At 41.2% G+C, this 22,961-nt stretch overlaps 1 protein-coding gene across 1 annotated transcript in view; it reads left to right on the top strand.

Annotated features, from left to right (window-relative positions):
• Positions 1 to 217: 217 nt before the first annotated feature.
• LOC149232642 (putative glycosyltransferase At5g25310) overlaps positions 218 to 22,961 on the top strand; it is a 145,625-nt gene continuing 122,881 nt past the window's right edge. The window contains exons 1-3 of the mRNA XM_089381960.1: positions 218 to 1,549; positions 1,767 to 1,868; positions 1,967 to 2,060. Of these exons, the coding sequence (XP_089238086.1) occupies positions 326 to 1,549; positions 1,767 to 1,868; positions 1,967 to 2,060 (1,420 nt within the window). The 5' untranslated portion in view covers positions 218 to 325. The remainder of the gene's footprint in view (positions 1,550 to 1,766; positions 1,869 to 1,966; positions 2,061 to 22,961) is intronic.

Below are 22,961 nucleotides of genomic sequence, written 5' to 3'. Positions count from 1 at the left end.
CTACAAGGAACTGCTCCAAAATCTCTACAAGAAACTTGCAAAAAAATGACTTCCAAAAATGTCTTCAAAAATGCTTCAAATTCACTTCACAATGCTGATCACTTCTCCACGAATCACTTCACTCAGAGGTTGTTTCAAATTGTTCCATGGACAACAGCAAATCTGCTTCGAGGTGGCTTCAATACTGCTCTTAAAATCTGCTTGAGCATGTGCCAAGTCATAAAAAATTTGACTTACAAATCATCTATCAGCGTTAACTCCAGAAATTTGGGCGTTTACCCCCATATAAGTGGGGGGTGGCGATGTGCCATGAAGACTGGCTGTTATGGAGGGAGTGCGCAGCCTTAAGTGGAGTCTCGCCCTGGTTCTGGTATTAATCATCGCCAGCTTTTCCATCTTTGACACATATCATGTTAATCTACTGTTATCGTATATTTCATCACAATCTCATGCAATACCGAATTATGGATTGCCTTCGCATGGTTCATCCTTGGTCGGTTCACCTGCTGTAGTTCCTCATAACAGAAGCCCTGTCAATGAGAAGCAAGAAAGACGTGGTATTCCGAAGGTGGAAATCGACCTGAGGCGCGCTCGGGCTTCAATAAGGAGAGCGGTTTTGCATGGAGAACAGAAAGGGGCACCCGGGGGTAACATTTCCACTAGTGACATCTACAAAAATGTCGTTGCCTTTCATCAGAGCTATTGGGAAATGTGGAAGCGTTTCAAGATCTTCTTATACCGAGATGGGGAACCGCCTCTGGTACACATTGGGCCGTGTAAGAATATCTATACGACGGAAGGCAGGTTCATTGACGAGCTTGAACTGGGGAATCGGTTCCTGACATCGAATCCGGAGGATGCCCATGTTTTTTTTCTTCCCTTCAGCGTAACCCTGATGGTGAGCTACATTTACAAGCCCTATTCATATGATCTCAAGCCCTTACAACGCTTCATGGCAGATTATATTCACATGGTTGCCAACAAGTACTCGTTTTGGAACAGAAGTCAGGGGGCCGATCATTTCATGCTGTCATGCCACGACTGGGCACCGATTGCATCTAGCGCAAATCCATTATTGTACAACAATTCAATTCGTGTTCTGTGTAATGCCAATGCTTCAGAAGGATTCAATCCGACAAAAGATGTAACACTTCCAGAGATGAATTTATATACTGGTGAAATGACTGGCTTGGTTGGTGGTCAATCTGCTCTGGAGAGACCTATTTTGGCATTCTTTGCGGGTGGAAATCATGGACCTGTGAGACCCCTATTGTTCAAGCATTGGAAAGAGGGCACTGATAGTGATATACATGTCAGTGAGCGTGTCCCCAGTGGATCATCTTATCATGAGTTTATGAAGAAGAGCAAATACTGCCTATGCCCAAGTGGATACGAAGTGGCCAGCCCTCGAATTGTGGAGGCAATTTACAGTGAATGTGTGCCCGTCATAATTTCCAAAAGCTATGTTCTCCCCTTCAGTGATGTACTGAAGAAATTCATTAAAGAATCGATGATGCCGCCATTACTGGACAAGGCGGAGTATCGGATTGTACATGCTACAACAATCTATTATTCGATTTGAAATGCACAGCGAAGTGGAGGGAGGTCGGAGCAGTTTGAATGACACGCAGACCAAAAGGAGAATCAAACGAAAATGAAGAGTTTTGTTGAGTAACGTGCAAGCGGAATTGGGATACTACGTTACCATACCATACGTTACCATACGTTAGCTCTGAGACCATACATTACCAGGCGTTTCAATTCAGCACTGGCGCTACTGCTATCGGTTACGTTACCAGGCGTTTCAATTCAGCACTGGCGCTACTGCTATCAGTGCAACTCCTCCAACTGAGCCAGCGATTATACTGGTAGTCTTCAGAAAAAGAGTCTTCAGGCAGCGTGCATTTCACTCAGCAGTGTTTCAGGCAGCGTTACCGTTTCAGCTCTGACATCATTTTGTATGCAGCTTCAGAAGAGCAGGGCGCAGGTACAGCGCAGGGATGGCAGAATTAATGGAGCGTTACAGAAGACTAGGCCAGCTCTAGTCAGCACTATTCAAGGCAACTCAGACCAGTTGCTCAGGGAAAACAGGCCACTCATCATGGCTCTGATACCATGTTAAACACACATGGACAGCAAAGGAGTGTGAAAGATAAATCATTCAATAAATTTTTTTATTAACATAAGATACACATTTATAGTACAATACGTGACTCTTGGGATTCAGATCCCAAGGTCTCTTGGACTGCTTAGTCTTTCCGGCTTCCACACTAACCCTTTAGGATTAGGTGTCCAACAAGTTTTCCTACAAGTTGACGGTATAAGGTAGCATCAACTTCAGGAGAAGTACAAGTGACTGAAAGTTTGACTCCAGACTGAAAGGGAGATGGGGCTGGCTTACAGTCTTCCATGTAAAATGGCGTAGAATATCACAAGCATACTTGGATTGGGAAAGGGAAATACCTTCCTTGGATTGCAAGACTTGAAGACCAAGAAAATAATGTAAGTGTCCTAAGTCTGTCATTTCAAACTTCCTTTTAAGGCTAGACTTCACATGGTTTATAAGGTTGGGATCACTACCAGTCAGGATAAGATCATCAACATAAAGAACAAGAATGATAAGAGACTTGCCCACTTTCTTGGTGTAGACAGTATTGTCAGAATGACACCTAGAAAAGCCATTTTCTAAAAGAAAGTTATCCATTTTGGCATACCAAGCTCGAGGAGCTTGCTTGAGACCATAAAGGGATTTCTTAAGCCGACATACAAGGCTGGAGTCTGTTTGTATAAAGCCAATAGGTTGTTCCATATAGATTTCTTCATGCAAGTCCCCATGCAAGAAGGCAGATTTAACATCCATCTAATGGACTTCCCATTTGAAAGAGGCAGCAAGGGAAAGAACAAGGTGGATAGAGTTCATTTTGGCAACAGGGGAGAAGGTTTCAGTATAGTCAATGCCTTCAACTTGTGAAAAACCCTTAGCAACAAGACGAGCTTTATGTTTATCAACTTTCCCATCTGGTCCATACTTGGTTCTGTAGACCCATTTGCATCTAACAAGTTTTCGTCCCTTTGGTAGAGGAACAAGATCCCATGTATCATTTTCCAATAATGAATGATATTCTTCATTCATAGCTGCTTCCCAATCTGGATGGCCTGAAGCTTCCGCAAAGGTGTCAGGATCATAATTCAATGAAGCTTGAGCCAGTAAAGAAGAGGCTCTCTCGAACTGAGAACGTGTACGTCGCTGATCTGTAGGATCACCGGCAAGATCACCTGTTGCATCCCGAGTAGCACGGACCCATTTTGGAAGATGAGGAGCTGAAGGAGGATCCTGAGAAGGTGGGGGAGGATTTTCATCCTCACTTTCATCATCTGAAGAAGAAATATTTTCAAAAGTAGAAGATAGGGAGAGGTGGCACATTTGCCGAACTAGGCTCGCAGGTCGATATATTTTCAGCAAAATTGACATCTCTTCTAATGATAACATTTTTGGACTTAAGTGGAATAAGTCTATATCCTTTGACATCTTCAGAATATCCAACAAAAATACATTTTTCACTCTTAGGATCTAAAGCTTTATGTTTCTCATCTGGAATATGGGCCCATCCTTCACTTCCAAAAACACGAAAGTGACTTACATCTGGTTTGATTGAGCTCCATGCTTCTTCTGGAGTGATATTCTTTAAAACCTTAGTAGGAGTGCGATTTATTATGTAATTTGCACAGTTAATTGCTTTTGCCCAATAATTAAGACTAAGTCCTTTAGATTGAAGCATACAATTAGCCATTTCCTTTAAGGTGCGATTATTCCTTTCAGCTACACCATTTTGTTGTGGAGTATATGGAACAATATGTTGCATTTGAATTCCATTATCAGTGCAAAAGTTGATGAATGTGTTGTTAACATATTCTCCGCCATTATCAGATCTTAGCTTAAGAATTTGATGTCCAGATTGTTTTTCAACAAAGGCCTTAAAGGCTAAGAACATGTTAAATAATTCACTCTTGAGTTTTAAGAAGTATACCCAAGTGCGTCTGGAGAAATCATCAATGAAAGTTAAGAAATACTTGTAGCTAGAGAATGAAGCAACTGGAAGTGGACCACATAAATCACTATGCACGAGCTGTAAAGGGGCTGAGGCGTGCCAAGAGGCACGTTTTTCAAAACTATCCCGATGATGTTTTCCGAGTACACATCCGGAACAAACACCATCTCTGCAAGATACCATTGGAAGACCTGTCACGATATTTTCTTTACATAGATTCTGAAGAGAGCGATAGTTTAAGTGACCAAATCACTCATGCCGAAGTTTGCTCACTTCATCATTATGAGCAACAAATACTGAGGGAAGATTTGATGACCCAAAGTTGTGAAACTTATACAACCTTGTAGAATCATCAGTAATGCCAGTAGCTAAAATCTGTCTAGGATCTCTTAGGTCCTTAATTACAACATGGTGAGGTGAAAATTCAACGATTTTACCTTCACCTGAATGGGTTATCTGATATACAGATAGAAGGTTGCAGGATAAGGTTGGAACACATAATACATCATTAAACTGACCATTGTCTAGATGAACAGTTCCAGTCCCTACAACACTAAGAGATCTATCATCACCAACATATATATTTTTGGTGTTACAATCATTTAGAGAAGAAAACATGGCTTTGTTTTTGGCCATGTGATAAGAAGCTCCAGAATCAATGAGCCACTCATGAGAATGAGAAGAAGAAGATACATTTAGTGCATAGCCAGACCAAGATGCTTGACAACCACATGCAGAAAGTGCCATTCTTGAAGATGAAGTTGAAGTTGAAGATTGCTCCAAATGGATGTTATGCTTCTTCATTGCTGCTTCCAAGGCTTCCATCTTCTTAAAGCATTTGTATTCTAAGTGGCCATCTCGATTACAAAAGTTGCAATGTCTATCAGTCTTCTTCCATTTGTTTCTATTTGTCTTATCATTTTGTTGAAATGATTTTTCATTTTGTGGTGGAAATTGCTTAGGACCCTTGTTTGGTTTAGGACCATTCCTTTTAGGATACGACTTCTTAGGATTCTTTGAATTTGGTTGCTGCTGGGCGGCTAACGCTTTCTTAGAAGAGTTTACAAGATGAAGAAGACCAAGGTGTAAGAGTTTTTCTTGTTCTCTTATTAAAGAATCACAAAAGGAATCAAAGGAAGGGGACTTGTAGGTTTGTCCTTGAGAAATGAAGGCTTCTCTTGTAGAATGGAAGGTGGAAACAAACACAGAATAGGCTGGTCCCAACTTACTAAGAATGGAGTAGATAAGGCTACTATCTTCTTTCTTAACCTTAACACCTTCCAAGAGAAGTCTAAGGGTCTTGAACTTGGACAAAAAATCTTCAATGCAAGAAAAATTATTGGGGTCCAATGTAAGCAATTCATTTTCAAGTTGATGGGCTTTAAGTTCTTTTTTAATTCCAAAGACTTTAGTAATCTGTTTCATTGCTTCATCAGGAGTATCAAGTTCTGCAATATGGAATCTAAGATCTGGAGAAATAGACATCCCTATCAATCCACGTGCTTGGTCTTGCCTATTTTCCCATTTAGCTGCCTTGTCTTCATCTTTCAGTTTGGTCTCTTGGCCTATGGCTATTCTGTAAAGACCTTTACTTCTAAGTAAATCCACAATGTAGGACCACCTTTGGAAGTAGTTGGTGCTATCAAGAATAACTTGGCATGGACTTTCTTTTTAAAAAAACTAAAGCTATAGATGCTGAAACTAAGTGTCTCAATGGAAAGATCTCAAAAAATTAGGCTGTTTCAAAAAAACCAGTTCTGAAAACGGCTTCCGGATGAAGAAGTTATGGCTTTTTGAAGAAAATTTGATGAAGTCGCCGATGAAGTGCGGGAATGTGCGGAAATGAAAAATCTGCCCCCACAAAATGGAGACTTGAACCCAAGACCTCTACTCTCATAAATTAGCTTTGCACCAAGTGAGCTATACAAAAATTTTGAGAGAGAGAGGGGGGGGGGGGGGGGGGGGGGGTTGATGCTTTGGGTTGCGTGCTTGCTTTGAGAAAGCTCTTTTTCCCTACAAAACAAAAAACACAAAACCCAACACCGACATACAAAAAAAATGAACCTTGCGGCTCAAAGTTAGCTTTAGCCGGAAACTAAATATTTTAAAAAATGAACCTTGCGGCTCGAAGTTAGCTTTAGCCGGAAACTAAATATTTTCCTCAATGTTTCTGATTTTCCGAGATCACACTAAGGCATAGCGGAAAAGAGCATATGCATGAGAAAAATCCTTCCTTTCTGTTTCTAGTTTGCCCAGATCGCACATAGTCGTAGGGCAAAGAGCATACACAGAAATGAAAGGTATAGATCTGGTAATAAAAATAGCTAAATAAACCGAAAACTGAAATAAACAGAGAGAAAATAACTGTAAACTGCAAATAAACAATGTATACCTCCAGATCTTAAAAATGACGCAGCTAGGGCTACCGGAAACCTTTTCGCGTGAAATGAAAGGTGTTCCTCACAGGAACAGATGCTCCCAACAAAAAAAAGCAGTCCTCTCGGCTCGAAAGCAGTCAGAAATAGTAGATCTAGGAAACGGTAGTCAGATGCAGTTCTACCGGCTTCATATTTGGATCACCAACAGACGCGGCCCTCAAATAGCTCTGATACCATGTAGGAATTTACAGGGTAAGTTCCTCAGACAGAACACCAAAAGGACACCGATCAAAAATAGATCACAGATCAATACACCAGTATTTTGACGTGGTTAAAACCCTCAAAGAGGGAAACAGTCCACGGCCTGAGCCAATGCGACCACTTCAGGCAATTTATTAATAAAAGAATGAAAATTTACATAAGCTTCTCTCATGAACGGTTAACCTACAAATGACCCTCCATGCTCTTTAAATAGAGATCATGGACCAATCGGGTGTTAAGCCACGGATCAAGTGTCAGTAATACGGAGGAGAGAATGAACCGTCGGATCACTACATATCGTGACCGTCGGATTGTAAGTTACAAAATGTACATAGTAAAGAAACACACTTTACCTAACTCTATACCTAACTCTATACTAGACCAAGTTGTACTTAACTATTTCCTATGTGTCGGAATATCCTAACAATTATCACCACGATGGAATATTTGACTCGTTGGGCGGAGGCACAGTCTGTGAAGGATTGCATAGGCATGACAGCTACGAAGTTCCTCTTTAAGAATGTACTGACATGATTTGGCTGTCCAAAGATTTTGATGAGTGATCGCAGTACACACTTTCTGAATGAGATGATCAATGCACTAATGGAGGAATTTCAGGTATTTTCACTAGAAGAGCATGCCATATCAGCCGTAGGCTAATGGGACATTGGAAGCATTCAATAAAGTGCTCGAAAATGCACTAACCAAGGTTTGCAATGCTTAGTGAAATGATTGGGACCTATGCATACCCGCAATACTATGGGCTTATCGGACAACACGCAAGAAGTTCACTGGACAAACTCCCTTTCGGCTGGTCTATGGTGTTGAAGCGGTAATGCCTATGGAATATATCATGCCTAGTCTGCCCATAGCAGTGCTCAGAGGTATGACAGATCGCAAGCCCTTGAGGAAAGGCTTGCATAACTGGATGAGCTTAAGGAAGAAATATTTCTAGTGGGATTTCACCAACAGGTCCAAAAGCAGCGCAAAAAAACATGGCATGATTAACATATTAAGCTACGCATCTTTAAGGTAAATGACCTGGTTTTGTTATATGACAACAAGTTTGATAAATTTCTGGGGAAATTCAGAATGCACTGGTTAGGAACCTATGTCATTAAGGAGATTACTGACGGAGGAGCGGAGGAGCGGTACAACTAGACAAATTGAATGGAGATCCCTTCCCAAAAGGTGAATGGTAGTTGATTGAAGCCATACACTGTTAGTCCGGCCATGTGACTAGATGAAGGTGGCACAGTCTTAGCGCTCCAGGTAGCTGAAAGGAGGCATGAGACTATAAACTACACTGCCCCAGTTGCGGAGCTGCGCGATTGGAGGATTGTACAAAGCAAGGAAGTGTCACAGGGTTCATGACAACGCAAAGGGAGCTATGCTACCTAGGGAGAAATCACACAGGTCAGTCGGAAAGTGATCGTTAAAATCATTGTTCATGATTTGACAGCAGAAATGCGGCCAAATGGAGCAGGCGGCTAACATTTAAGACGGAATTTATGGGTCATATCTTTGAAAAATTGCCATTAATCTGACATTAATGGACCAAATTTGGGTGGGACGGTTGGATTTGAATTCAAAATTCCCTATAAATTACAAGTGGCCATCCAGCGAAAAACACTTGGCATTTTGAGAATTGAGTTTCTAAGCTCTTAGGCGCACATGAATCACAAGCACTACGAACTTCTGATAGCCAGTAAAGTATTTGACACATTTTCAAAGGAGACATAGGAGTTCTTGCATAAAATCATGTCGGCACCAAAAGAAACTATAAATACCAAAGAAGTAGGAGAGGAGTTGGCACCAGAAATGGAGATGGAGGCAGAAGTAGTTTCTACAGAAGTTGTTGAAGTACTAGCTGAAGTCCCTAAATCACCAAGGACACTGAGACCAAAGCTGACCCCAACCAAGGAGACCACCAAGGATAAAAAGGGCAAGCAACCTGCCATACCAGTGCAGGCATCGCTAAGGAGAAACCCACCAAAACCCACCACACAGGAGAAAGACAAGGCCATAAATTTGGAGCCAGAGGAGGAAGACATTGAAGACATCCCAATAGATGATGAGGATGTGGGAGTTGAAGTGGAGGAGGTTGAAGCCCAGGGTGTGGACCCTATTATTCGATTTCCTAAGTATGTCCCTCTGCGCAAGCCCAAGACCAAGGTGCCAAAAGACATCAATGAAAGAAAGACCTCTTTGCAAACCCCTCTACTGTTGAATGCTATTTTTTTTGACGGACTATGCTTGGTGTGGGTGCTGCTGCTAAAACTTGAGGGCTAAGACCTGACTGATCATGAGAAGTTCCCACACCTAGAGACCGAGTAGCTGATGTGCTGCATCATTGATATGAATACCAGAATGATTGCATTGTGTTTGGTTGTGTTATATTCTTTCCACGAATAGCCCACATAGTTAACCAGGGGGTTAGAGGGAGGGTGAATCCCCCCCTTCATTGCACTGATTGTGTAGCGGGAGGGGGGTCACATGGGGTTTGAGGGGTGCAGGTAACCCCACTCTATGGGGTTGGTTTTGGAACCTATGTTAGGTTAGGCGGACCCACCTATGGTTTTGTGCATGATTTTCACACATGTTTTTGGATGCGATGGTTTTCAATGCATGGTTTTGGAAGCGATGGTTTTCAGTCCATGGTTTTGGATGCGATGGTTTTTTGTCCATGGTATTGGATGCTTCAGCATGTATAAATATGTATTGTAACATTGAAAGGAAATAATGAAAAATCAAGCTGGTAGTCCCAGTTTTGGGATCCAGGGGAAAATCTCTGTGTATATGTGTTATGCTCTCACATTTTTTATTTTCTATGTTTTAGAATTCGTATGCAGGTAATTTCTGTATGGGGTTAAAACCTACATTTGGTATCAGAGTTGTTTTAGCTTCAAGGGGACACCTTTGTTGCTGATGGGTTTCGCTTGGGCCTGTGGTAGACCCTGTTTAGTGGGAGATCTGCAAGATCGATTCTGGTGGTGAAAGAAGATGGTGAGTAGTGGAAAGATAGAGATTGAGAAATTTAATGGTCAGAGTTTTGAGTTTTGGAAACTCAAGATGGAGGATTTGTTGGTGGATAAAGATCAGTGGATCACGATAGATCCAGGTACTAAACCAATGGGAGTGTCTGATGAAGAATGGAAGAAGTTGAATCGGAAGGCAAAGAGCACAATATGATTATGTGTCTTAGATTTAGTATTGTTGAATGTATCAGGGGAAGCTACGACAAAGGCTTTGTGGGACAAGTTAGGGACTTTGTACCAATATAAGTCTCTAGTGAATAAATTGTCCCTATGGAAAAAGCTGTATAACCTGAGGATGAAAGATGGAGACTCGGTGACAGAGCATTTGAATGAATTTAATACTATGGTAAGTCAGTTATTATCTGTTGATATTAAAATTTCAGATGAAGATAAGTGCATCAGTTTGTTGTGTTCTCTACCAGATTCATGGGATAGTCTGGTTATTGCAATAGGTAGGAGTACAACTGCCTTGCAGTTTGATGAAATAGTCTCATCCTTGCTGATGGAGGAGATGAGACGGAAAAATATGGAGAGCCAGAATGGTGATGCCTTGTCTGTATGAGGATGGTCCCAGAACAAAAACAAAAATAAGTCATCAAGCGGGAGATCTAAATCTAGAGGGAGATCTAAATCTCTAGGAAAACATGTAAAGGTTGTGTGATGGAAATGCAGAAAGGAAGGGCACTACAAAAGGGACTGTAAATCTAAAGCCCCTGATAAAGGAAAGGGAGTTGATGATGCTCCTTCTGTAGAGGTGAAAACCACGTCAGACGAAGGTGGGGATGTGTACTTGGCTTCTTCAAGTACATATGTAGATCATGAGGCATGGTTGATTGATTCAGGTGCATCCTTTCACTTCACTCCCCATAGAGAGTGGTTCTATGAGTATGAGAAATATGATGGTGGTGATGTCTTCTTAGGGGATGATAGGAAGGCTAGAATCGTTGGTCATGGAAAACTAAAGTTGAAGTTCCAAGGTGGAAGGGTTAGAACACTTCCGGGTATTCTGCATATTCCTGCATTGGCTAGACATATGATTTTTGTAAGAAAGATGGATGATGCAGGTGTAAAAATAGTGTTCGAGAAGGATACTCGTAAGATGGTTCGGGGAGCGCTGGTATTGATGTGGGGAGTCGAGTATACACGAACTATCTTATAGGGGGGCCAGCCCCCTGAAGCCAGAAGCCCCAACCAGACCGAGCATAGGAGTTGTGTTATGGTGCACCATTTGTTAGGTCACTCAAAAACATGCCACAGATAACTGCCACTTACTTCAGAAGTTCTTTCAGACACTGTAATAGCTGTTTTACAATTTTTGTAAATCTGTGGGGCATGATGAGTGCCATTGTCAGAGTTATGAGCTAATGATGGAAAAAACCCCTACTTACCATATGCAAGAAGAGAGTCAACCTCAGGATCCTGGTACAAGAAGAGCACGCGAGAGTTTTCAAGGATGAGGAGGAGGACCTGGTTGAGGTCGTCGTCAGATTATCTACTGCAATTGTGGATAGCTAGGGCACTTTGCATGAGATTTCCTGAATCCTACACACCCTTCGTGTCAATACTGTAGAAAATTTGACCATGCCATAGAAGAATGTCCAGTGCTGATATCTAAAATGAAAGAGAAGCAAGAATAGCCTCAAAAGCCTACAGAGAATTTAAAAATGATGAGAGCTAAGCCCCACGAGGAGGATCATAGCATTAATATTGTACTAAGAAGTGGTATGTCAACTGGAGTAGATAAAGGTAAGCAGCCTGAAGAAGATGGATGGGTCTGCAAAGCTCCTGAGAAATAAGTCACCTTTGACCTTAATCGCACTAAGGAAACATTCATGGAATCAAATAAGAGCTGCATTGAGGCCTCCACCTCGGGTAGCCAGGAAAAGACACCAGAGACCAGTGTGACACAAGAGGTTGATCCTTCCATACTCACTACTTTTTTGGAGACCTGCATGAAGTTACTGCGTGACAGAAAGGTTATGGAAGGATTTCAAAACTTAATAGACAAGTGCGCCAATAAGGAAAAGACTCCTACAGAGCAACACACAATTAGAAATATTGGTAATAATAAGGCACGAACCTAATGTGAGATGAGGCTAACAACACCGATAGGCGATTACGAAATGGACTAGGTAATTTTGGATCTGGGGTCCGATGTGAATGTTCTACCAAAAGAGACATGGGAAAGGATTGGGATACATGTGCTACATTGGTCTCATATTCAATTCTGAGTGGAAAATCAACATAAAATCATCCCCATGGGACGATTTTATGGAGTGACAATCGATATAGAAGGTGTGAATGCATTAGCAGACTTTGAAGTTATCAAAATTGTCAATGACAGTAATACCTACCCCGCACTCCTGGGAATCGACTGGGTTATTAATATGAACGGGGTCATTAATTTGAAGAAGAGGACAACATCGTTTGAAAGGAAGTCTCTAAGGGTTATAATGCCACTAGATCCTATGTAAGGGTGCACTATACTGAACCAGTCCATGATTATGTAGAAAGTGACAATGAGTTATATAAAATCTACAAGATAACAGTGCGAGATTAGGATTGGATCAATATAACAGTGGATGGATAGATCGAATGGGATCGGGAGATTTCCTACACTTTTGACTCAAATGAGGAATTAGAGCATTCGCAAAACCGCTTACATGAAGTGTCTACATTATAGTGCAATATGCTGACGAAGTCACTGTGCTGCATCTCATCAGAGGTAAGAAATCTACCTTATTATGATGGTCTAACTAATGTAGATATGTTTTTAGATGAATTTTAGCATGAAGTCTCTGAAGACCACTATTTCAAGCATTCGAGTTGGTGCTACACCTGCACGATGGTGGGGAACACATAAAGAAAGTTTTGCTGGATGGAGAGATTACAAACGAATGATGAAGTTCCCATTTGGGCATGCTAATATAAGAATGAATGAGAAGTATAATGGGAAGGATGATCCACTCGATCACCTGGTGAAGTGGACTAAGGCATGGGGGATAAAACTACAACCGTAATAGGTACATATATTTTTTCATACCTTGGATACAATCCCCATGAACTAGTATCTCAAAACAGAGCTCTGCCATGGCACTGAAAAATGGGATGTATTGAAGGAAGGTTTATTATTGACTTTTAGCTTCAAGGATAGGTTTGAAAGCATGGAAAAAGCACTTCAAGAGATTGAAGTGGTTGTCTTCAGGAAAATGAGGGAACCTATGGATTGGATCCAACTAGATTGGAGCACCCAGTTGCACCACGCATTGGAATGCTATAATGTGACCATTGCAAAGGAGGAAGAAGACGCGAGGAATATACAGAGACACAAGGGCATCAAAAAATAGAAGGGCCACAAGCAGAGGACCCATAAATCCCTTCACCTTTGAAAACAATATAAGTAAGCATTGGCACTGAGGACAAAATGAAGTTTGCGAAGATTGGAGACAATTGGGACAATGCTACAGCAGACAAAGTTACTGAATTACTTCACAAATACCAAGATCTCTTCCCCACTAAGTTTTCATATTTAAAGGGCATACTTGGTGATTTGGTGTTATGAGGATCACATTGAAGGCAAATACAAAGCCTATCAAAAAGAGGCCTGATTGCCTTAACCCTAAGTATAAGGAGAAGGTTCGCCAAGCACTGGATAAATTGCTAGATGTAGGCATTATAGAACCTATTGAAGAGTTTGATTGGGTGAGCTTGATGGTAGTCCAAGAGAAGAAACAAAAGGGCGAAATAAGGATATGCATATTTTTATCACTCAAGTTGTCCCCCAGGTCGGAGTAAAGGGATACGGCCGAGGTAACCACAAACCAACTTTGGGCTACAGGTTCTAGCCCACTTGCAGTCAGAGAGGGCTCTCTCTTTATGATTTAGCTTTGTTGATGATGATTTTAGGCTAGATATTGAGTTCAGGGATTTTTTGTTTGGGTTTTGTTTGTGTTTTGGTGGGAAAATTGATGTTTCAAGTAAAAAGGCAAGTGTAGTGTGAAAGTTTCAAACCATTGGGCATGGAGTCAAGGAAGTAAGACTGCTGGTGCGTTTTCTTGGTCACAAGAGGAATGAGGAGCAAGGTAGCTGCACATGAAACAATTTTCCAAATTTAAAGGATGGAAAGAATGCTAAGGAAGGAGAGGCAGTTAAGAATCTCTTAGTCAGCTTAACAAAGAAAGTGGATGATCTCTATCTAGGGGCAGTAGAGAATCCCTAGATAACTGTCAAACACATGTGAATAAGAGTAAATATGAGCCACAAGGAATTCATATTCATGTCCAGTTCATTTCAGATGAAAAAACATAAAGAAATAGCAGAAATTGAGCCTAGAGTGCAGTTAAACAAGTTCTAAGCTAATCTTTCTTTTTGCTATTTAGATGGTGAAAAATGAAAACAGAGATAAGAGGCACTTATTGATTCATGTTGCAGCACAAGAATTCCATCATTCAGTCTCCAGAGACCATTAACGACACATCAGGCAGTCATTCTTCCAATTTCTTCAGCAATCTTTGATTAAAGAAAAGTATCAGACATACAGTGCGAGTCTCTAATGAAAAGTTATCAATCAACCAACCCTTGAAACAATACAGTGGGTGGTATATATAGGGAAGATTCTCCAAAATTGTTTATTACAGCTGTGACCTAAACAGGTCTGAAAGTAAATGATTACTTTAACCTGAACTTATAAATGCAAAAAATATCTATGAGCTGCACTGAGGGCAGTTGTATCAGAACTGAATCAATGTGTTGTCCTCGGTGACTTGGTGCAGTGCTTCTGCAATAACTGCGCATGGACTTCTGATCCATTGTAGTTCGGTGGCTTTAAGTGCTTTAACTGTGATTTGAGAGCTAGGATGGGCTTACACCTCCTGACTTGACTCTGCTAGAGGCCAATTAATGCTGACCTGCCTTGGGAACTGAAGATTTCCATTAAAAAATTAACTGATACTCTTTTCCGCTTCATCTCTCCTCTGATACTCTTTGACAAATGAATTGGGCTGGTTTCTGTCTCACTGCGGGTCAAATCAAAACTTAATGGCCGCTGTTTGGCCCTCTGTTTTCTTTAGAATTGTCTTTTGTTCATCTCTGCGTGCCTTGCGAAGAAAAACGGGTCATTCGGTGCCTTTAGGGCTTGCTGGGGGTTGCGCAATGAGGGATTTTCCATTTCCGCCCTTTTCTCGTAGCCATGCGCGATTAGCGCTAGGCACTAATCGCGCATGAAAAACTGCCTCGGAATTTGAATCTGGGCCTCCTAAGCACGATTTTCGCCTTTCGCCTCAAAATTGATGATGACATCAGCATGATGTCAGCGGGTGGGACCATGGTACGGCGGATGACGTGGTAGGGTGACGTCAGCAGGGTGACGTCAGCATGTACGGTCGATGACGTGGCAAGGGTGACTCGGCAGAGGGCCGACGTGTGCAGATGACGTGGTGAAGGTGACTTGGCAGACACGTGGAACCGGATAGGCGACATGGGGCGCGCATACAGAGGGCGGAAAGTGGTTTCATCGGACTGCTTTCTGTACGGGGGCAGTATCTGTCAGAGCCCCTCCGATGCAATAGGAAGTGGACAAGTGTCTTTGGGTACGGTAGAAAAACCGCCTCGCTATCAGAAGCTAATGACTAAGCAGCGGGGCACCTCCGAAAACGCCGAGAGCCGTCGGATGGGGAGGGCCCGATCCGACAGTGGACGGAGCGCGGAGCTGGCAGGAGAATAACAAACGGGCGCACGAATATGCGAATCTTCATACGGTGTGGTGGGGGGGTTTAGAACTTAGGAAATGTGGGTTATGGGGTTGTTTAACGAGCGAGGTTAATGTTTTATGCACACAACTTTAGGTTAAGGGCGGAAAAGAGGGTTTTTCAGGGCTAGGGTTAGGGAAAAAGGTTGTTAGCATGACCAGGTGTCACACTAACTCCTGTTAGGACGCGGATGGGTTCATGATAGTCCCAGGTGGACTATTATGTCCCAGAACTGATAAATACATAGCTATAGTGCTAGAGGGCGGGGTATGTATATAGGGGAGTTATTTAGTACATATTTAGTAGGGGAGGGGGAAATAGATAGGGGGCTATATAATATAGTCAGGAGTTAATATGGATATGATGAGAAGCGCTAAGGTAAGGAACCTTAGGCCATTTTGGGGGAATAGGACTTTGTAATAGAAGAATGGGAATCGTTGAGTAAAGCAGATCTTCACCAAGGCCAATGATGTGGAAAATGATGACTAAGAGGCATCAAGCAGATCTTGACCTCTTTGGGAAAATTAGTGAGTGATTTGGGGAATAAGAATGAACAGGGGAGTTAGTTATGTCCAGCTTGACTTCCTCCTGATGAAAACTGCATCATGGCTGTGATCTGAAAAGATATAACACTTAGAAACACAAAATTGATCATGAATCATCATTCTGCAACCTCAAAAACTACCTACCCAGCCTACAATCCTGTCATTTTTTCTTCTCTTTGGTCTGGGTGCACTTAGACTTGCAGACCCAGCTTTACAAATTTTTCTTTTTTCTGTTATCCTATCTAAGTCTACACTTATTTCTACCAAGGGCCCAGATTAAGCAGTTGGGCTCCTTTGATTCTCTACCTATCTACAAATCTGCCAAGATTAGACTGTTTGGACAGATATCATTCTCTATATTCTAAAACAGGAAATTGAAACCTAGGGAGACCAAGGTTAAGCTGTTTGGCCCTCCCTTTTATAGGACAAAAATGGTTGAGTCATCTCAATTGGAATTCAGCAGTGGCATTTGGATTGACACTCTTTCATAGTATCTTCTTTAACTTTTTTTTTTGTTTTGGAAATATGGAACACTGCAGCATGCAAAGTATGACATATTTGGCATGTAAAAATGTCAATCATGAAAAATGAACACCTGTCGCAACATGAGGCTAACAATGGCTCCACTTGGGGATGGCTTTTCCTTATGAAAAGCCAAGAACACCAGGTCAGACTGCCTTGAACTTCTGTGGTTGCTGTGGATTGAAGGAACTTCTTTATGCTGGCTGTTAGATAATTAAAACTTTGTAATATAAACAACCTCCTCCTCAACTGAAATATTGTGCAATGCATAGCACTGCCTGCTTTCTTCTACGTGCTAGCTATTATGTAGAATGTTGCTTGAGCATTGCCTTTGAAACATTTTCAAAACATGGATCAAAACTAATATGTTTGCTTCACTTTGCTTTGACCAAGGGTGCTGATATGTACTGTAATACTGGTCTGTTTTGCTACCTTTGACTGAAGATTACCAACAACTTCCCTTTACCATGAGTTGCTGTGATGTGACTGTGCCATTTTTTTTGTTTTGTTGAGGTTAGTGCAGAGACAGAGCTTTTGAACTAGAGCACTTGTATTGGCTATGTCTTCTCAAAATTCACTGCTGCTCCCTTGACAATAGGTTTGCTAAAAAAAATGAGAACAAAGTGCTGATATATACAAATATCGTTGTACAAAAGATATATACAAAGCTGCACTGTGTCCCTTAAAAGGGATCATGGTAATGTTTTAACATACAGCCATTGACAGGGCCTTCTTCAACAGAACTATCCCCTACAGACTTGAGAAAATAAGTGTTATTTCCCTGAACAGCAGAAATAACGAATGGTCCCTTCCATAAAAAATCAAACTTGGCATGTTTCCCCTTGTCTTCTCTTCGTGAGTCCCACCTTAGAACTTTGTCACCAATGTAGAAATCCTCAGCTTTAACTCTCTTATCAAACATCTTTTTGAGTTTCTCTTGCAAAATTTGAGCTCTGTCATAAACTTTTTCTCTGGTTTGCTGAAGATGAATGGTCTGATTTATCCTTCTTTGAATGTCATTTGGTTCAGCCTGAATTTCCTGTAACAGTCTGATAGTAGGAATGCCCAGGGATGATGGAAATCTGGCCTCCATGCCATATACTAGCTCATAAGGGCTCATTCCAATGGATCTCTTGCTTGAAAGTCTGTCTGCCCATAGGGCATTTACCAGCCTTTTGTGCCAGTTCTTCTTGTTCTCTTCCAGCACTTTCTTTATGATGTTGATGAGGCTCTTGTTGGATGATTCGGCCAAGCCATTGCCTTGAGGGTAATAGGCTGTAGAGTGGCCCAAGGTAATATGAAATTTGTGGCAAAAACTAACCATCTTTTTGGATTTAAAGGCAGCAGCGTTGTCAGTGATGATTTTCTTAGGGCAGCCAAATCTAGAAAGGAATTGGATAATGATGGTGTCATTGGCTTGCCTGTAGGGAATGGCTTCGACCCACTTAGTGAAATAGTCGGTGGCTGTTAGGATCCATTTGTACTGGCCTGAGGAAGAGGGATGGATTTCTCCAATGAAGTCAAGACCCCATTGTTGAAAAGGCTTCTTGGTAGAGATGGGCTTCAGGGGAAAAGGTAACAGCTTTCTCTTGCCCTCAAAGACTTGGCATTTGTGGCATGACATGGTAAACTTCTTTACATCTGCAAAAAGAAAGGGCTAATAAAAACCAGCCCTTAAAATTTTATCAGTAGTGGACTTCCAATATAGATGTCCTCTACAGTCACCTGCATGGAATTCTTTCATGACATTGTTAGTTTCGTTCATGGTTAAAAGGTTAAGCAATATACCTTCATGATTTCTCCAAAATAATGCACCATCTATGACACAAAACTTTAAAGCTTTCATTTTCAAAAATCTTTTCTTGGTTCTGGACAATCCTGGGGGAGCAAACAGGTTTAACAGTACAAAACATATATCAGTATACCAGGGAGATTGCAAAAAGGTCTCACTGATCTATGGAGTCGCCAGCTCCTGTTCATTGTCCAGTTGGTTAATGTCTAAGGCTTGAAAGTTTGTTTCGGACATCAGTTTGGCTAAACCTTGTCCCTTTATCAGCTTGGTTGGTTTTATTTCTATGTCATATTCAAGGATGTTTGCTATTCACTTGCCTCTTTTGCCTTCTAATCCCTCTTGGGTCAATATGTCTTTTATAGCAGCGTGTGGGACATAGGCAATCACATGGGAATATAAAATGTACACTCTGAAATCCTTGATGGCCTTAACAAGTGCATAGGCCTGCTTTTCCATGATTGGGTACTTCAAAGGGGCATCTCTTAAAGCTCGGCTGAAAAATGCAATCGGCTTTTCAGCTCCCTGCTCATCCTTTTGCAAAAGGACAACAGCTATAGTATGATCAGATGCAAAAGAAAAAATGATAAAATCTTTGTCAAATTGTGGGCTGGTGAGGACAGGGGTTTGTGTTAAGGCGGATTTGATACTCTCAAATGCCTGTTTGGTTTCAAGAGACCATTTTACCTTGGCATCTTTTTTTAACATATTGCTTAACAGTCGTATCAGTTCAGCTAGATTTGGAATAAATCTTCTTAGGAAGTTGATTTTCCCAAGGAATGCTTGTAGCTCTTTTATGTTTCTTGGATATGGGATTTGGAGGATGGCTTGGATTCTTTCAGGATCAATTCTAATCCCATCTTTTGATATGATGTGACCGAGTAATTTGCCTTCTTCAAGGCCAAATAGAGACTTCTTGGGATTCAAGGAAATGCCATATTTCCTGCATGTGATGAATATTTGCCTAAGATGCTTGAGGTGCTCTTCATCAGATTTGGAAAACGGGGTTAGGTCATCAAGATAGACAACTAGGAAGTCATGTATTTCTTTGGCAAAAGCAATATCCATTGCTCTTTGAAAGGTTGCACCGGTGTTTTTAAGTCCGAATGGCATCTTAACATACTTAAATGTTCCCTAGAGTGTGGTAAAGGTTGTCTTGTCTTGGTCATCCGGGTGAACAGGTATTTGATTGAAACCTGAAAAGCCATCTAGCAAAGAGATTCTAGATGACCCCACTACTCTTTGTAAGATGTGGTCCATTTTGGGCAAAGGATAGTGGTCTTTTAGGGAGACTTGGTTTAAATTTCTCAGATCTACACAAAGTCTAATCTCACCTGTTTTTTTTCTTGTAGGAACGAGATTGGATACCCATTCAGAAAATATGATGGGTGCTATTATGCCTGCTTCAAACATCCTCTTTACTTCCTTCTCAATCATGGGAAGAAGCATAGGGTTAATTCTCCTAAGTTTCCGTTTGAAAGGTTTCTGGTTTGGTTTTAAGGGAATTGTGTGTTGGATTACCGAGGTGTCATAGGATTTCAAATACTCATAACTCCAAGCAAATACATCTTGGAATTCTTTGAACAAATCAATGTACTTGGGCTTTTGATCGGGTGGTAAATTTATGGACAATTTGTTCATTTAGGGATTCTCTGCTGTCCCAATGTTGTGTTCTTCTATAGCAGTGTTCAATGGTTGCAATTTTGGCTTTCTGGGAACATCATTGGCGTCAAACATGTCTTCTAATGGGGTTAGGCCAGCAGGCAGAAAATTATCCTTCAGGTCAATGATCTCTGCCTCTGTTCTGGCAATTTCCTCCAAATGTATTTGTTTCAGCTGCTCTATGTTTGTTTTTTCAAAAACAGTGGGGTTTAGGATTTGTTTGGCTGTTGCAGTTGTTACAGCTTGCTGGTTTTCATTTGTTTGCTGTTGGACATCGTTCATAGCATCCATGTCAATGTTGATATTAGAGAACTCATGCTCAAGGGTGAGGAAATTGTTGATCTGGGTGTCATTTTCAAACACTTGCCAATCTTTCACGTTGTTTGGGACATTGGGCCTATGTTTTATTTCGGCTGTGAAGTGATGGTTTGGGTCAAAAGGAAGCTTGCATGTACTAGCAAAGGTGGCTAGGCTGTGTGCATGAATGTTATTCTCTCTTGAAATTTTGGCCAGTTTGCATTCAGTAAATGCATTGAGTATATTAGTGGCAACAGTCCTATAGGCCCTCATTCTATTGTCATTGGTTACAAAGTTACCTTTCATCTGCTGTATGACTAGGTCAGAATCTCCTAAAATAGACACCTTTGCAGCTCCTAGAGCTTTGAGCAGTTTAAGGCCTAACAGCAGAGCCTCATATTCTGCCATGTTGTTTGTGCATTTGAAATTCAGTCTGTAGGCATGACCTTCCGCATAATTGTTATGTGTATTGTGAATCCACACACCTACCCCTGCTCCTAACTTATTGACAGAGCCATTAAACTCTAAATACCATGTGATTTCTTGCTTGTGGTTTGTGCCAAGAGTTTCAGCTATGTTAGGATTAGGCAGAGTTGAAATTTCTATTTGGGGAGTTTCTTGTAGCATGCTGGTTGCATTAATTGTTGTGACAATCTCATGGGTATATGCAACTGGTTCTTCATTGATTTGTGCTCGTTGTTCTAGAGCCAACAACTCATCATCAATTAGAGAATTTGTATTATCATTAAACAAAATAAAAGAATCCATATTAGAATGGATTGAGTAAATGGGAAAATTTTCAGGCTTACTCTCACTACTCACTACATATTTCATGAGGGTTTCTCTGTACAGTCTCTTTGGTTGCCCAAAGGCCGAAATAGTAGCATAGGAGAGGTCTAGTTGAAGGGATCCTTGGAGCTTTGCTCCCCATGATCTTGATAGGAGCATACCATATTTTGGTGGGATGTCAGTCACTACCACGTCCATGAGGATGGTCTTATTGGGATATTGGACTAAGGAGACACACAAGTCTTTGATGAGGCCTAAACACTTGACCTGACTTGAGTCAAATGAGTACAAATCTTTGTAGGGTCTTGTAATATCAAGGTTCAGCTTTTCCATAACTGCTTTGGGCATCAGATTGTGTGATGCTCCTGAGTCAAACATAGCATTGTGCAGAACTTTGTCATGTATATGCAAACTGACATAAAAGGGTGGAATAGGTCCATATGTTGATTTTCCATTAACTTCTGGGCCAAACAACAGTTCCGGGGTATCATCCAGGACATTCACATCGTCCTTATTCTCTGGGATTTGAAGTGATCTTTGAATCTGTTGCCTATATACATCATGTTTGGCAAGTTATGAGAGGGGGATGGATATCTTCAACTTGGCTATTTCTGCCTCTAAATTAAATGGCTTTTCCAATGGAGTCTTGGTATTGATGCTGGTAGTTTTTTCTGTTTCATTTGAATTATCAGCGTTTTGCTCCTTTTTATCAGTGTTATGGGAATTGATTACTTGTGGTTTTTCAACTTCATGAAGGCCTTTTGGAGCGTTGTTCGAGTTTTTCTCAGAAGAAGAAAGTGGCAAAAGCTGATCTACAGAAGGCTGCGTTTCTGTAATGTCTTCTACAGTTACTTGATGCGGATTTGGGACAGTTGTATCAGCTGGTTTTGTTATGACAGCCTTGCTCTTAATCTTGTTGGGCTGTTTTCCATCCTTTATTTTGTTAGGTTCAGAAATGTCAATGGTTCTAGTTCTTAGCTTGTATTGTTTGTGTACTTCATACACAGTAGTATCATATCCTTGTTTAAAGTCAAAAGACTCGCCAAACTTAGTCTGAAATTGACTAAAGTTATATTCATCTTGGTCTTCTTGGCTTAGAAAAGTCTGATGCTCACCCTTTAGATCCATCAGATTCATGTGAGTGTCTTCTGTTTGCTCATTGGATGTAGATCCTTCAACATAATTATCTTGAAAAGGGGGTCTTATGTCATGGTCTGGGGTTGACCTACCAACATTTGTGTTCTGCGTTTTCCTAAAATTTGGGTTCCTTATGGTATTGGACTGTTGCCCTTCCCATGATGATCTTCTCTCAACATTTTCTACTCTTTCTCCCAGCCTTTGTAGGCCACTGATAATCGCATCAAGATTGTGATCAAAGGCTAAGGGTTCTTCCTTAAAGGTGGTTCTTCTTTCCATTCTGGCTCTGTTTCTTTTGGCAATTAGGTTGGCCTCTACGCTGACAGCAACATTTTGCATATCTGCAAGGGTCTGAGGAGCTCTTTCTTTTAACTGGTATGCCATATCTGGATCGAATCCATCAGGAAATTTATACAAGGCAAGGTCAGGTGGGGGTCTTAAGTTCTGTGGTATTGCATTATAGACATTGTTGAACCTTGCACAGTACTCCAAGACAGTCTCCTGAGGACCTCTTTTAATTGTATCATATTCAGCTAGTATGTGCAAGGGGTCTTTCTTTTTCTCCCATCTGTTGGTAAAGGATTGGTAAAGCTCATCTGGAGTAGTTATGGAATTTGCAGCAAGTGATCTAAACCAAGTTCTTACATCACCGGTTAAACTTTGAACAAAAATTCTCATTCTCACGCTATCATCATCTATCTTGTAGTTTTCAAAATAGTCTTGCATCTTTTTGGTATGCTGAAGGGC

This window comes from Pinus tabuliformis, chromosome J (genome assembly GCF_031772625.1).
Source record: "Pinus tabuliformis cultivar Carrire ecotype Pingquan chromosome J, CPIR1, whole genome shotgun sequence".
NCBI lineage: Eukaryota > Viridiplantae > Streptophyta > Pinopsida > Pinales > Pinaceae > Pinus > Pinus tabuliformis.
This window is presented reverse-complemented; position numbering and strand designations above follow the sequence as displayed.